The 17,047-nt window shown below is 25.8% G+C and overlaps 1 protein-coding gene across 2 annotated transcripts in view; it reads right to left on the bottom strand.

The window, feature by feature from the left end:
• The window catches only part of LOC117181656 (ubiquitin-protein ligase E3B), a 30,629-nt gene that overhangs the window by 3,123 nt on the left and 10,459 nt on the right, over positions 1-17,047 (bottom strand). Inside the window, exons 7-15 of one of the 2 annotated variants that reach the window (XM_033374555.1) lie at positions 16,751-16,990; positions 16,496-16,664; positions 16,300-16,418; positions 13,507-13,631; positions 12,340-12,542; positions 7,971-8,271; positions 7,239-7,631; positions 2,350-2,514; positions 2,077-2,188 (exon numbers count right to left, since the gene is read on the bottom strand). In XM_033374555.1, coding sequence (XP_033230446.1) covers positions 2,077-2,188; positions 2,350-2,514; positions 7,239-7,631; positions 7,971-8,271; positions 12,340-12,542; positions 13,507-13,631; positions 16,300-16,418; positions 16,496-16,664; positions 16,751-16,990 — 1,827 coding nt within the window. The remainder of the gene's footprint in view (positions 1-2,076; positions 2,189-2,349; positions 2,515-7,238; positions 7,632-7,970; positions 8,272-12,339; positions 12,543-13,506; positions 13,632-16,299; positions 16,419-16,495; positions 16,665-16,750; positions 16,991-17,047) is intronic. The other variant, XM_033374556.1, reaches the window with a different exon arrangement.

Below are 17,047 nucleotides of genomic sequence, written 5' to 3'. Positions count from 1 at the left end.
AATTTTCTTTTATTGAAAAAAACAACTATTTTGTTGAAGATTGATCTTTTTGGTTTGAAAATTCATCTCTTTCTATAAAAACTTAATCTTTTTTAGTTTAAAATGTAACTTGCCTGGTTAAACGTTGCTATGTTTCAGTTGAAAATTGACTTCTGGTTGAAAACTTATGTATCTTGTTGGAAATTAATTTTTTTTTGTAGAACATCAATTTTCAGGTTAAAAATGCAACATTTTTGTAGAAAATTAATCTGTCCTAGTTGAAGATTCAAGTATTTCTTTAAAAATTCGGATTTGCTTTTTAAATCCAACTGTTTTTTATTTTTAACTAAGATATTTATTTGTCCAAATATCAATTATCACATTTTTCGTTAAAGATTTAACTTTATATAATTCATATAATATTTTTTAATATATAATAATTTTGTATAATATTAATTTTTCATTTTTTCTATTGAAGATTCATAATTTTAGTTGACATTTTTGTGGTTCAAAATTAATTTTATTAACTGCAAGATTAACTTAGATAATTCAACTCCTTGGTTGATAGTTGAAATACTTTCTTAAAAGATCATTTTTTGAAATTGAAAATTCATAATTGTAATTTAATATTCGTTTTTTGTTGTTAAAAATCAATGATTTTAAATCCAATTTTACACTACTTAGTTTAAATGTAATGTTTTATAAAAAAATTTGTGGTAATTCATATTCCTGGGTTAAAAATTAAACTGTTTGCATAGAAAATTCGTTTCTTTAATTTCAAAATCAAACTTTTTGGCATAAACTTCAACTATTTTGTTCGAAATTAAACTTTTTAAAAAAAAAATCGTTTTCTTTTTTAATTGAAGATTAATTGTTTTCAATAAAATTTGAACTAACATCACACTCAGGGTTTAAGCTGTTTAGTGAAAAAATTACCAAAATTGTGGAAAATTCGTATTTTATAGTATAAAATTAATCTTCTTTGTAGAAAATTTAACTATTAGGTTAAAAATGTATGTATTTTATTGAAAATTCGTCTTTTCTTATAGAAAATTAATCTTGTGTGATAAAAATTCAACTATTCGGTTAAAAATTTATGTATTTTTTGAGGATTCATCTTTTTTGGCAGAAAATTATTAATCTTCTTGGTTGAAAATTCATCTGGTTTGTAGATAACCTAATTATTTAGTAGAAAATTCAACTGTTTTGTTAAAAGTTCATATTTTTGGCTATCTTTTTTAGTTGAAAAATCAAGTACTTGGGTAAAATGTCAATTTAATAAAGATATTGCAAAAAAACACGGAATTTAAGTGTTTTCGAAAAAATTGAATAATTCTGGCATCATAAAAAATTTGCATGTTCTTTAGACAATTTTAAAGGTAATTTTGCTAAATTATTAAGTAATTTTTAGAATTTTCCCCCTTAGATTTTACTTTATAGTCGAAATTGGGGCAAAGAAGTCGCAAAAATTCAAATAATGTTTGCAGTCGGCACATAATTTACAAAAATGAAAAATAATAATAATTGTATCATTATTATTGAAATTTATTAAAACATGATAACAGTACAATGTATTGAAATTGATGTAAGTTCTAATTTTAAATAAAATTTTTTTAAGTTTATCTAGAATACCTAGAAATGCCCTCGAATTGTGAAAATTATCTTCTGTAGCAACTCTGGGTATGCTGTAAATGTTCGTTTTCAAAATTTCATGACGTTTCCAGATATACTTATTAAAAAATCCAATCGATTTTATTCAACTTTTTAAATAATAGTTAAATTCAAAGTAATTCTCCCTAATATTATTAAAAAATTTGCCTTTAATTCTGGAATTATAATCAAATTCTAGTTCAGCGTTTATATTCTTCAATTTTGAAAAGCTTTCAATAAAAATGGTTAATTCTTAAAATTTTCTACTTTCTTTAAATGTTTAATTTTCAATAATGCTTCAGTTTTCAATTAATGAATTTCAAACTCTTTTGAAAAATTTATTTCTAACAGGCCCAAAATTATCGAATTGTTGAAAATATTATAAAATATCACAACAAAAAATCTGGAGCTTTTTTTCTCAGGATCACTCTACTCAAATTTCCTTACCTATTGTATCACCAGTATCTTCATCAGCACCAACTTCTACGCACCTTATCGAAAAAGGAGGTTCCAAGTGTGCAAAACCTAATAACGGAGACTTGGAACAGCTAGTCACAAACTGCAGAAAAAGTAGTCGATTAAAAACACAATGAGCAAGAGTTGTCCAAATTCAATCCTTAAATTCTTTTCTTGTATTTAAATCCAAGAATTTCATAGTTAAATTAGCAAAGAACTTTGTTTGAATAATTTGTTTTCTAAAAGTAAGATGAATAATAATACCTTGAGGAATAAACCTCTTTCTTGTTCAGAAAAATCTTTTTCTAAAATATCCCACAGCCAACAAACGACTCTGTGGCTGTCGTGGAATCCGCCATAATATTGAGTGTGTCTTCTCAGATCTCGCAAATCTATCGGGACGTTGTCGCCTGAGATCAACCTTTGCAGCTGTAAATCCGATATAAAAAGGAGAAATCAAAATTTTATTTCGGATTGCATATTATCAGGATGTCTACTCAAATCCTGGAAAAAATTTCCCGACAATTTCTGATTTTTATAGAATATTTTAAGTTTTTCCAGGTCTCTTTTTTTTACATAAAATAATAAAAGAACCGTTTCTTATAAATTTAAAAAAATTAGCCGATAAATTCTTTATTAGCCAACAATTTCTAAAGAAAGCAGAACCATACATAAACAAATTCTTCATTTTTTACGAACGTAAGTCGTCTTTGTGAAATCTGTGGGAATATTTTTTAATCTTTGTAGAGTCTTTGACGTAATTAATATCTTTAAAATATTTTGAAATCTTTTGAAGTATTTAAAATCTTTATAAAATCATGAAATTTCTGTAAAATTTTTGAGAAATCGTTTAGGATCTCAAAATTTTTGTAAAATCTTTGAAATTCTTGAAATTATTTGAAATCTCTGAAATATTTGTGAAATATTTCTTTAATCATTGAAATGTATTCAAATCTTTAAAATCTAGTGTAATTTCTTTGAATCCTTATGAATTGTCCTAAACATTCGTGAAATATTTTGTATTCGTTTAAAATAACAGGAATATTTGAAACTTTGATGAAATCTTTGAAAATCTTCTAAAAATTTTGAAATTGTTTAACATATTAAAAATTTTTGAAATCTTTGAAGTCTGGTGTACTGTACCCTTGTTGAAAACTTTGAAATCCTTGAAATCTTTTAAATCCTTATGAATTTTTAAAAACATTTATGAAATTTTGTTTGAAATCTTTCGCATTCATTTACAATCATTAAAACATACAAAATATTTGTGCAATCTTCTTTAAAAAATTCGAAATCGTTTAAAATCTTTGAAATCTGGAGTACTGTTCCCTTTTTGAAATCTTTGAAATTTTTTCAATATTTTTAAATCCCTACTGAAATCCCTACTGAAATTCTTTAAATCTTTTGAAATCCTTATGAATTTATAAGAATATTTGTGAAATGTTTCTGAAACCTTTTGTATTTGTTTGAAATCATTGAAACATTCTTTGTGCAATCTTTCTTTAATCTGTGAAGTGTTTTTAAATCTTTCAAATTTGGTGTACTTTTTGAAATCTTGAACATTCTTGAAATCTTTTGAAATCAGTGAAATATTTGAAATCTTTTGGAATATTCAAACAAATTTGAAATCGTTTAAAATCTTTCATTGTTTTGGAATCTTTTAAATCTGGTGTACTACATCCTTGTTAAAATCTGTGAAATTCTTGAAATCTTTTGAAATCGTTATGAACTTCTAATATATTTAACATTCTATATAAGCGGAGGAGAAATTAAAAACTTATAGAATTATTCACAATATCAAAGTATATTAATTGCAATCTATAAAACAATGGGTAAAAAGTCTACAAAAAGTGCCTTGAAATGTCTTTATTTATTCCGTAATGAACAAAAGGTAAATTATATCCGGATTAATAAAAAACTGTTTAGTACAAGATTTCTTCTAAACGAGATGTTTATTTTATAATAGACTAAAAAATTTAAATTGCTTTTCGCATTTCAATAAAATAACTGTTTTAAAAGCAAAAAAAAGCAAATTCAAGGTTCTCTTGAAAAATTCAATGAAGTTTCCAGGTTTTCAAGGTTTTCAAGGACGCTAGACACCTTGATTAATTAAGTAGTAAAATAATACTAAGAACATAATTAATCATTTCTTGAATTACTCTCTAAAGTCCATGAATTTAAATAATAATTAAGACACATTTTTATTTTATTTGCTTATACTTAAAATCTAGTGCATACATAGGTAAAATTAATGCGGATACTATATTAAATTAAATTAAAATCACTTCAAATTCCTAACTTTTAAGTAAAAATATTACATCTTCAACATTATAGATAGATTTTTAACCAAATAGTTTATTTTTCTACCAAAAGGATTAACTTTCTACAAAAAAGAAGATTTATCAACAAAATACAAGAATTATCAACCAAATAGTTGAATTTTCAACTAATAAAGATCAATGTTAAGCCAAATAGTTTAAATTTAAACTAAAAAAGGTCAATTTACAAAAAAAATGAAGTAGTGGAATTTTCCCATAAAAAATCAATATTAAACCAAAAAAAATTCAACCAAAGTTTTGAATTTTCAAAGAGAAAGTTTTATTTTCAACCAAAATGATAAATTTACCACTAAAAAGATGAATTTTCAACTAAAATCATGAATATTTGACTCGAATACTTTAATTTCTAACCAAAAAGATTAATTTTTAAACAAAAACATTAATGTTCTACCAAAAAAGATAAGTATATCCAACAAAATACATACATTTTCAAATAAAATAGTTGAATTTTCAACTAAAAAAAGTCAAACATTTTCAACCGAATAGTTGAATTTTGAACTAAAAAAAGATCAAATTTCAATAAAACTGATGAACCTTCAATTAGAATATTTGTATTTTAAAACGAAAAGCTGAATTTTCAAATAAAAAGATAAATTTTTAAAGAGAATAGTCCAACTTTCAACCAAAAAGATTAGTTTCTACTAAAAAAAGACGAAGTTTCAACAAAATAAATGAATTTTTAACCAAAAAAAGATGCACTGTCAACCAAAAATTGAATAGTTAAAGTCAAACAAAGTGATAGTCGAATTAAAAAAAAACAGAATTTTCCACTAAAATCATTGACTAGAATAATTGAATTGAACATACATTTTTAACATAACAGTTAAAGTTTCAATTAGAATAGATAAATTTTCTGTAACAAAATTAATTTTCAGCAAAAAAAAAATCGAAGTTTCAAACAAATAGCTTATTTTTCAACCAGAAATGAATTTTAAATTAAAATGATGAATATTCAAACAGAACATTAATTTTTCAACAAAAGATTTTAACTTTCAACCATGTAATTAAATTTTCATTTCAAAACAATAAATTCCGAACAAAAAAGGTACTAGTCGATATTTCATTAAAAATTGCTATAATTTATCATAAAAAACAATTGAATTCAACCAAAAAAATTAAGAAGGATTTTTCAGTCAAAAAAGACAAACATTGCAAATAAACTGCTCAATTTTCAATATAATATACTAATTTTTAACTAAAAAAAAAAAAAATCCTTTTCAACCGAACATAGAATACTTAAATTTTCAGTTAAAAAATTAATTTGAAACCAAAAAAACTAATTTTGAACAAAATAGTTAAATACTACAAAAAATAAAATAGGATATAAAAAGTTCCTAACAATGCCAGGTTTTACAAGTATGAGATATACATTCTGATTATAAGGCACCGTACTTAAATTACGTAACGAATAATATTTTTTATTTTTTCTGACCATTAAGATTCAAATACCTGCACTTTAATCTTATAATTTTTTAAGGTCGAATCTTTTATAAAAGGAATCAAACAATATTTCAAATACGAAATAAAAATTTTCAAATTTACTTATTCATTTTACACAAAAACTACATTTCTATCATAAAAGATGACTTTTTAATGAAATACTTTAATTTTCAACAATCAAAAATTAAATTTTCGAGAAATAATTTAATTCTCAAACTCAAAAAATGAATTTTCCAGAAAAAACTGTAATAGCTGATATTTCAACCAAAAAAGATGAAGTTTCATTTTTAAAAAAAAATTTGCAACCAAAAAGGCGAATTTTGACCAAATAAACATTTTTGAGTCATAAAAAAACAAAAGGATACATTATTAAATCAAAAAGACAAATTTTCAACAAAACAGTTGAAGTTTCAACCAAAAAAGATTACTTTTTAACAAAATTGTTGAATTGTTATAGAAGAAAGATGTATTTTTTACTAAAATAGAAAAATTTTTCAACTGAAAACACAAATTTTCAAAAAAAGAGTGAATTTTCATCCAAAAACGATTTTAATTTAACTTTTCAATAATAAAGCATAAATTTCAAATAAAAAGTACATTTTCTACAAAGATACTTACAAATTCAACAAAACAGTTGAATTATCAAACAAAGAGGATGACTTTTTAACAACATTTTTGAATTTTTAGCCTAAAAGTTTCATTTTTATCTAAGAAAGATGCAGTTTCTACTAAAATATATGAATTTTTAAATTAAAAAACAAATGAAAAAAAAAGAAACAGTTCAATTTTCATATAAAAACGATTAATTCACTTTTCAACGTAAAAATATGAATTTTAAACAAGTTAATTTTCCACGAAATTTATGAATTTTCAAAAAAGCCAGTTAAATAATTTTCCCTGAACATTAATAATTAAAGAACAAAATATTAAACTTGTAATATTTTTGACCTAGAATCTTGTATAAACGGAATGGAAAAAAATGAAATTCAAATTTAAAAATTACAAATTTATTCTTGTTGACAGTTATTGAAGGTTATAGAAATTCCCTAACTTTTGCAAGATTTTTTTTTAAGTCCCTGACTTTTCATTGAACAATAAACTTCCCTACCTTCTTTCAATTGTTATTGGCTAGATTCGTTTTTAACTCAACATATTTCTTTGGCGTGTAAAGATAAATTCACAATCTGCACAATTAATGTAAGTTATTGTTTTATTTACGAATTTCCAAAAATTAAATAACGAATAAAGGACCCCCCTTCCGTAACAAATCTTTAAAAAAATCTCTCGATCCCTCCATTTCCCTTCAGAGCTCTTACGTAATTTAAGTACGGTCCCTAAAAGAAACGAAATAATTAAGAAGTCTTTGTGTTTTACCTCAGGTGTCGAGAAAAGAGACAACCACTCTGGATTGATGATTGAACGAAATCCTTTGATGAAAGCCGCAGTTTGATCTCTGATTTGCGTGACCATTCTGAACCTCGCCATCATATGAATATAATTAATCTTATTCAGATTAGTAACCGGCTCGGCTCTTCCGCCAGGAACCAACTCGTGCGTAACCAATTTGCCCATAACATCTTCGTCCAGTGAAAAAGTCAATTCCAGTTGTTGCACGTCTCCTTTGTAATGTTTAACAAGAGTCAAACTTCGATACAAATCTCGATCGAGAGAAGCCAATTCGTCGAGCGAACTGTAAAGAGCGCCACCGGTTTGACCGGAGAATTGGGAAACGAAAAATGATGCGAACGGTACGTCCACAACTATACCCTGTGAAATTCGATAAAACTAAATAAAACCACTCTCTAGTGTCTACTAAAATCTTAGACAAAAAATCCCTGACAATTTCAGGTATTTCCAGGTATAATTTTTCATAGTACATAGCCATTTAAGTATTTCGAAATTTTTTAAACAATCGATTCGGAATAAGTATACTATCTCGCAAATTTTAAATAAATAATGATTCTTCAGACCTTGTACATATTTAAATGTGTAAAAATAGTACTAATGTAAAACAGAATAACTGTTTGTTAATTTCTGAAAGTGACTACAAAAATCATTAAAGATTAATTAATTAAACCTAATTAATATTTTAATACTTTTATTTACCTCGTAAACAGCCTTTCCAAGCATTCGGCCAACGAATTCAAACAGTAGGAGATGGTTTTCCTGTATCGACGATGTGGGTGAAGGATAAAGTCTATTTTCACTCGTTGCCTTGAACAAATTCAAAGAGGGATCAAAAACTCTCTTGATTGTCTCCTCCAAGAATTCTTTGAACACACCATCCTGATCAATTCCAGCCTCATCTAAGCCTTGTTCATTAACGAAACGAACTCTTATCACACCTTTTAAAGCCTGAGAAGGTAGCATCGCCAATTGCCGATAACCGTCCTCTACTATACGAGACCTAAAATACTATTTCGTTTTAAATACAAATAGCAGTTAATATTTAAGGAGCTGGCATTCAACTTTTGAGTCTACATCAGATTCAAAAGATTTCAGAAGATTTTAAAAATATTTCTACGGTTTTACAGGATTTACAGCTTTAAATGATTTTAATTGAAACCCCCACGTTAAGAGTATAGCCATTTGCCGATTGGTGTCAGCTGCTAACATATAATTAGTTCCAAACAGCGCTAAACTGACAGATTAATAGTTCGAAAAATGGCCACTGAATAGCGCACAATGTATTCTCTAATCGCAGTGCTGGGAAAAATAATGACACAGGATGGTACTCAAGCTCGAAACGAACCACATTTGAAATTTCGCGCCACTTTTTGGGACGGCTCTAAACTCTTATGAAACATTGATTTCGAATAAAATATCGTACATCGCTCGTTGTGTTACACATAGAATTCTGAGCCGGTTATATTACTTTGAGAACGGTAACGAGAATGAGAATATTACCGAGAATATAACCGAGAAATAAATTCTCTGTGAATTTATGAGAATCTCAGAATTTATTTTAATTAACAGAAAATTGCATTTTTTCATTAACTTTTCGGTTGAAAATTCAACTCTTTTTTCGAAAGTTTTTATTTTTTATTTTAAAGTTTACCTTCTTTAGCAGAAATTAAATCTTTTTTTGATAAAAATGCAACTGTTTGGTTAGAAATTAAGCTATTATACTATTTCGTAGAAAATTTACTTTTTGTTTAAAATTTATATTTTGGTGTTAAAAAATAAACTGAAATATTTTCTGGATGAAAGTTCCACTTATAAAAAAATGGTTATTTATTACAAATTCATCTGTTTTGGTACAAAATCGATCTTTTTTTGATAAAAACGCAACTATTTTGTAGAGAATTTAACTATTTTGTTAAAAATCCATCCTTTTTGGTTGAAAAAATTCGTCTTTTTGGATTAAAAATTCAATTTTTTCTCAACAAACTTTTTTTTTTGTTACAAAAATTCAATTTTTGATGTTACTGAGTTAACTGGAATCTTTTTTTGGATGAAAACTCAACTTTTTTTGTAATAAAAAATTTTTCTGCTTCAAGTTAAATTTCATATTTTTTGATAAAAATGCAACTTTTTGCGAGAGAATTCAACAATTTTGTTAGAAAGTCATTCTTTTTGGTTAAAAATTCGTCTTTTCGGGTTGAAAATTCCATTTTTTTTTGGTAAAAAATTATTTCTTGTTCAAAAATTCATAATTTCATCGTGAAAACTCGACTAACATCTTTTCAACAGAATATTTAACTTTTTTTTAATGAATCTTTTTGATTTAAAAATTCATCTGTAATACAAAAAACTTCACTTTTTTGTATGAAAATGCAACTATTTGGTTAAAAATCGTTCTAACTTGCTTGATAATTCAACTAAATTGTTTAAAACATTTGGTTGAAACGCTTAGTTAGAAAATCACTTTTTTGTTGAAGATATATATTTTAAGTTGAAAAGTTATCTCGTTGATTAAAAGTTTAATTATCTTTTTGAAAATTAAACTTTTTTAATTGAAAATTCAAATACTTGGGTCAAAGTTAAACTACATAGTGAAATTTTTTTATTGAAGGCTTATGTCTCGTTAAAAATTTAACTGTTTAGTGGAAAATACTTCTTTTGTTTTGTTTGGAATTAATTTTTTAACAGAAAATGAAACTTTTCCATTTTTTAAGATTGATATTTTTTAGTTAAAAATTCGCGTTTTTTTGTAACAACATTATTTTTTAGTTTGAAATTTTCTTTTTTTGCACAAAAATGCATCACTTTCGTGCAAAATTGATTTTTTGTTGAACAGTCATATTTTTGTTTGAAAATTGCATTTTTTTTATAGAAAATTGTTCTTCTAGTTTGAAGGTTCAATTCATCTTTTTGGTTTTAAAATTCTTTTCTTTTGTTGTATAAATTTCTTTTTATTTTGTTGATTAAAATATAAGCTATGACACTTTTTCGTTAAAAATTTGTCTTTTTAGGTCGAATATTCAACTATTATGTTAAACATTTTATTATTTTGTTGAAAATTCCAGTATTTTGTTGAAGAGTTATCTTTCAGCATTGTTTAATTATCAATGAGCTACTGCTTTGCATATTTTAAATTCCTGATTATGACTGAGCTAAAAAAAATGTTTATTCAACCGCTGATATAACATGAACAATAAAAATATAGCTAAAAATCATACATTTTTAAAAACTCTTAAATTCTCCTAAATTCTATCATATTCTCGGTTATATAACCTGAACTTAAATTCTCGGGAATTTAAGAGCTCTAGTTACACACGTCTTTTCACGGTCTATTCTTTTTCAAGTCGTCATTCAAACATTAATCTCCCCGTAAATACGTAATTAATAAATATTAATAATTAATAAATCAATGATTTCACAGAGATTCAAAGATTTTTTTAAATGTCAACAATGCAACAAAACCAAAGATTTCAAGAATGTCAGAAGATTTTACAAAGATTTCATAGACTTCAGAAGATTTTATAAAGTTTTTAAAGATTAAAAAAATGTAAAATCATTTCAAAAGACCTAATACAATTTTACAAAGATTTAAAAAGATTTTGCAAACATTTAAAAAATTTCAATTACTTCAAAATATTTCACAAAAATTTCATCAAGCAGATTTTAAGATTCCACAATATTTCAAACACTTCACAAAGATTTTACAGATTTCAAAGATTTCACAATTTTTCGCACAGATTAACAAAATTGCCAAAGAATTCATTTTGTTTTTAAAGAATTCAATTACTTCAAAAAGAATTCACAAAAATGCAAAAAATGTATAACACTGATTTTAGGAAGAAGAAAAAAAGGGTTCCAAAAAATGTCGCAAATATTGAAAAGATTTCTAAAGATTTAAAAATATTTGACAAATATTTCAGAAAATTGTACACAGCTTAAAAAAAATCCAAAGCTTTAAACAAATTTCGAAAAATTTCGAAGATGTCAGAATATTTTACAAATATTTCAAAACATGTCACATCAATTTAAAATATTTGAACAAATTTACAGATTTCAATTACTTCAAAAGATTTTAGACAAATTCCCATGATTTCATCAAACAGATTTGAGAAAAAAGAAGCAAAGAATTCCAAAAGATTTCGCAAAGATTTCAAAGATTTCAAAAATTCCAGATTTAAAAACATTTTATTACTCAGATTTAAAAAAACTCCAACGATCTTAAAATATGAAAAAAATCACAAAGATTTCAAGAAGATTTAACAAACATTTTTTTTAATAGATTTTAGATATTCCAAACATTTAAAAGATTTCAACAATTTCACAGGCTTAAAAGATTTCAACAAAATTACAAATATTTCTAAAGATTTCAATAGGTTTCAACAATTTCACTGATTCCAACATTTTAAAAAGATTTAACAAAAATTCCAAAGGTTTTTCAACGTTTTCAAATATTTCAAAAGATTTTATAAAGACTTTAAGGATTTAAATTATTCCATACAGATTAAAAGTATTTAACGATTTCAAAAGATTTCACAAAGATTTCACAAAGATTAAAAAATTTCAATGATTTCAAAAGATTTCAAACATTTCACAACGATTTCAACGATTTCATTTACTTCAAATATCAAAAGATTTATGAAGATTTCACAAGGATTAAACAATTCCGAAAATTTCAAATACTTCGGAATTTTTACAATTTCAGATTAAAAAATATTTCACAAAAATGTAAAAAATTCAACATTTTTCAAAAAATTTCCAAAGATTTTACGAAGATGTTATAACAAAGAATTAACATATTTCAAAATATTTCACAAAACTGTCAAAGATTAAAAAAATGTTTTAATATTTTACGAAGCTTTCAAGAATTTGACAAAGTTTCAAAGATTTCACAAAAATTTTAAATATTTGAAAAATTTGAACTCATTTTAAATCAGATTAAATACCAGATTTTAACAGTGATTACCCCTCAATAATGTTAATTATATTGAGATAAAATTATTTATACGAATTGAAGATCAATAATCTTCAATCAAAGATTTAAGTGGACTTATTTTTTTTTTGAATAATTTACCTATGTACTGAGATCAGAGTTGAAGGAGGACTATTACAGGCACTTTCGGTCAAACCCAGCACTGCTTTTTCATCTGCTATGTGCTTTCGAAATAACACGATTCTCTCTGAATGGGGTATTACATGAGGCATCTTGGAAAGAAGTAGCGCTGCTCCTCTTCTTCCCTTTTCAAGATCAGCCAGAAATCCAGACACTCGAACCTCCTGTTTGCACAAAACAAAAAAAGAAATAACAGAACTGATTGCAAAAAAATCTTTAATTTTCTTCTTGGTTTCATTATAGATTCCAAACATTTTTTACAATAAATTGAAAGGTCTACATTGAATAAGTTTAATTTCAAGCTCTTTAAAATTTGATATTTAAAATTGTTTCTGATTCAAAACTAAACAATTTTGAAATGAGAAAATACTTTATATTAAACAAATAATATTTTATTTTCAGACCTTCAGCTCTTAAAAAAATTGTATGTGAGGACTCAGAATTGAACAATAATTTTTTATTGAGGGCACAAATCTCTGACATAAAGATTTGACAAATTCAAAATGAAGCTTTGCAATTGAGACATTTAAATTCAGAATTCTAGAAATTAAAACTATTTAAAAGAAAATTTGCCTTTTGATTAAATAAAAAATTAGCCATTTAGGTCATTTTTTTATATTATAATTTTTTTCACACGTTTACAACTTCGAAGATTTGACCTATTTAACTGATTTTGGAATTTTTTTTCAAATTGCTTAGTTCTTGAATTATTTCAATGTTGACGTCTTCTAATTTGTTTAATTTGAAACAATATTCAAGGTTAGCAGAAATTTGTCAATTTTACAAATTTAATGTATTAAATTTGAATGATTTAAATTAGAAACAGAAACATTTTTTAACTTTTCAATTTAATATCTTTCTAAATTGCACAATTTTATAAAGTGCTTAAAACTGTACATTTTTAAATTGGAATAGGAAAGATTTTCAGAAATTTTAAAACGAATTTGTTCAAATTTAAATTTGCTATTTAATATGATCAAAAATATACTTTTCTAGCAAAATATAGAAAATCACGATCATTTTCGAGGTTCTCGATCCAGTGACAGCCTTCAGGTTCGGATTTTAGAAATAAATATGATTAAAAAAAAGGAAAAAATCATCCTCATTTTATGAATAGAAACTACTTAACTTGGCTAGCCAATGACCCTCTGGACAAAAAGTTCTTCTACAGTCGCGACGATATATTGTCATCAGTAATGTGTGAAGCGATGTGAATAGAGGATTATTAGACACTGATTTCACATCTGTAACATCTAAGACCTTAGTACATAGTAGCAATGTAGATATTTTTATTTGTATAAGTAACATAATTATGAAAAATAGATACATTAATAAAAACAAAAAATTATAAAATATTGCGAAAAGATTTATAAAAGTTTTTATTTTCAGAATTTCCTAAAGGAGCATCCATTAATTAAGGCGTTGAGGGGGGGGGGATCTTACGAATCCTTAGTTGGGGGAAGGGAGAAGATTAAAGCATTTCTTACGTAACTTTCCTCTTTCTAACCTATTATTATCTATTCGCATGTTTTTATTTATATTTTATATTACATTCTTTAATATAGATTCCAGGAATTAAATATTCTTTAAATCTATTGTAAATCTTTCATGAAATCTCGCGAAATCCCTGGAATTCTTATGGATTGCATGGATATAGTACATAATTGCTTGTACTCTCTTACAAAAAAATGGACCTCCATGGAAATCCCTTAAATTACTTTAAAATGTTTTCAAGTAATTTGAAATCTAATAATATTCTTTAAATTCCCTTTAAATCTTTGAAATCCTATTAAAATCTCCCCTCATGTCCTTCAAAATTCGTGAAAATACTTCGGTATCTCTTGAAATCCCGTTAATTCTTATGAAAATGTTGTAAATCCCTTTCATTTTTTTAATTATATGAAAATTCCTTGAAATCCTACGAGCTCGATGGTAATCGTATATAATCTCTTAAAATCCCTTTAAAATAATTTAGCGCTCTGGAAATTCTTTGCAATCTTTTGAAATCGCTTGGAATATTCGGAATCACGTAAAAATCCATTTAAATCTCTTAAATTGGTTAAAATCCTTAAAATTCCGTGAACTATTTCTTTCGGTACCCTTTAAAATTAGTTGAAATCTCATGAAATCGACTAGAATCCGTGGATATACTTTCGAATGTTTTTAAATTTCTTGAAATTCTTAGTTATTCCGTTAATTTTTTTGACAATTTTGTAAATCCCTCAAATTTTTTTGATGATGTGAATATTCCTTTTAATCATGTGAATTCCATGGATATCGTATATAATCGCTCCTTTCGAAACTGCAAATACCATACAATTTTTGTAGATTTCGAAAAATCTTTTGAAAACCTTGAAATCACTTGAAATTTACAACATAATTTTAAAATCCTTCAAAAACTAGTAAACTTGCTTAAAATCGTTAAAGTTCCGTGAAATTTTTCGAAATATAACTCTTAAAAATCCCTTAAAATCCTTTATAACACTCGGAAATCCTTTGTAAATCCGTCAAATCTTGTGAACTCTTACAAAATCCTCTAAGTCCATGGATATAGTTTAGAATATTTTTAAATCTCTAAAAATCCTTTGAGATATTGTAAAATCATTGAAACTCCGTTAAGTTTCTCAAAAATTCGTTTAAAAAACCTGAAATTATTTTAAATCTTTGCAAACCTTTCGAAATCTTAGAAAAAAACCTTTAAATCTTCGAAATCCCATTATAATCCATTCAAAGATGGTGAAAATACTTCGGTTTCTTTTGAAATCCTTCGAAATACATTAAAATCTTTTAAAAGCCATTACAATTTTTTGAAAAGCCTAAAAAACACCTTTATAAAGTTAAGAAACTCTGTTAAATCTTTGAAAACCTTACAATGTTACCTAAACGCTATGGATATACTTTGGAATGTTTTGAAATCTCTTTAAATTCATTAAAATCACGTAAAATCATCGAAATCCCATTATAATCCAAACGAAGTTCGTGAAAATACTTCGGTGTCTCCTGAAATCCTTTGAAATATATAAAAAATTTTAAAGCCATTAAAATGCATTGAAAGCCCTAAAAACCTTTATAATACTTAGAAATTATTTCAAATTCCGTTAAATCTTTCGAAATATTACGAAATCCTTTGAAATCCCGCAAAATTGTAGAAACCCTCTTCAATTTCTCAAAATGCGTTACAATTTCTTAAAGTCTTTTAAAACATTTGAAAATAGTTTTCAATATTATAAAAATCCCTTTAAATCTTAAAAATACTAATATCCGCGGAAATCCTTCAAAATACTTGGGTATCTTTTGAAATCCTTTGAAATATATTACAATCTTTTAAAAGCCATAAAAATGCCTCAAAGTCTTTTTTAATATTCGGAGATTCTTTGAAATCCCATTAAATCTTTTGAAATCTTACAGAATCCTCTACAATCCATAGATAAGCTTTAGAATCTTTTCAAATATCTTAAAATCCTCTGAAATCCCGTGAAATTATCGAAACATCGTTAAATCTCTTAAAATCAGTTAAAAACAGTCTTCGAAATCCCACTAGAATCTCGTGAAATCCATCCAAATTCGTGAAAATATTTCGGTACTTTCAGAAATCCTTTGAAATCTCGTGACTTCTTTTGAAATATTTCAAAAAATCATTGAAATCTGTTGAAATCTCGTTTACAGTGAAAATAATTTCTATATTTTTTATATATTAAGTAAAAATACAAAATCTTAATTAAGAAAGAGGAAGGTCATAAAAATCTTATGAATCCTTACAAAATGGGAAAGGGGGGCTAAAATTGAAAAAAATCCTTGCTTAATTATGGACGTTTCATAACAAAATCCCTAAATCAATTTTTAAACAGATTTAAATTTTTGCAAAAATTAAGAAATTAACAGAAAAACTAAAATTTCAGAAAAGATATAAATAACACCTACCAAATAAATTATTTAGAACTGCTTTATACAGAAACTGATTGAGGAAATAAGACATCGTGATAAAATCCGAGAGTTTGAACGGCTCCTGCTTCTCATACATTTCCATGTCATCCAATATTCTGAAAAAGAATTTGTAACTTATCAATTTTTTTTCTTTTATCAGAAACATCTCTTTTTCAAACTGAGAAATACATACGTAACGTAATGTGTCATACAATCGCAAAATAAAATTAACATGTGGAATTCAGGAGCGGTGCATTTCGTATTAGCAGCCAATAGATCAAGAAACGCTTTCAAACCACAGTGAGGACCGAGAGTTCCCAAAAATAGCCACATGTGGTATAAAAGTTTATCATTGCACAATCCTATCGAAAACAAAATAACAATTTTTTACCTTAATTGCAAGAATCGGTTTCCTAAACTAAATAAAAATTCATAACTTTATCTTTACCTATCAAAATATCAAATTTTATCTCTGTTAGAGTATGAAGAGCTGTCTGATAAAGGGAACAAATTAAAGCTATTCTTGTAGTTTCCGGGCTTCCCAGTTTGCGATAATTTTTATTGCTATTATTTCGGTTTGTCCTTGCTTCCATAAAAGCTCGAACAAAAATATTAGTACCGACTGAGGTACTTTGCTGCTCTAATTGTGGGGGCGATTCATTCTCAACGAGTTCCATAAGTGGTTCACCTTTTAGGAAAATCAGATTAGGATTTTCACAAATTTATAAATAAACTTGAAACATAA

The sequence above is a fragment of the Belonocnema kinseyi genome, chromosome 10, assembly GCF_010883055.1.
Source record: "Belonocnema kinseyi isolate 2016_QV_RU_SX_M_011 chromosome 10, B_treatae_v1, whole genome shotgun sequence".
NCBI classification, from domain to species: domain Eukaryota; kingdom Metazoa; phylum Arthropoda; class Insecta; order Hymenoptera; family Cynipidae; genus Belonocnema; species Belonocnema kinseyi.
Note: the sequence above shows the minus strand (reverse complement) of the source record. Positions and strands in the feature narration are given on the sequence as shown.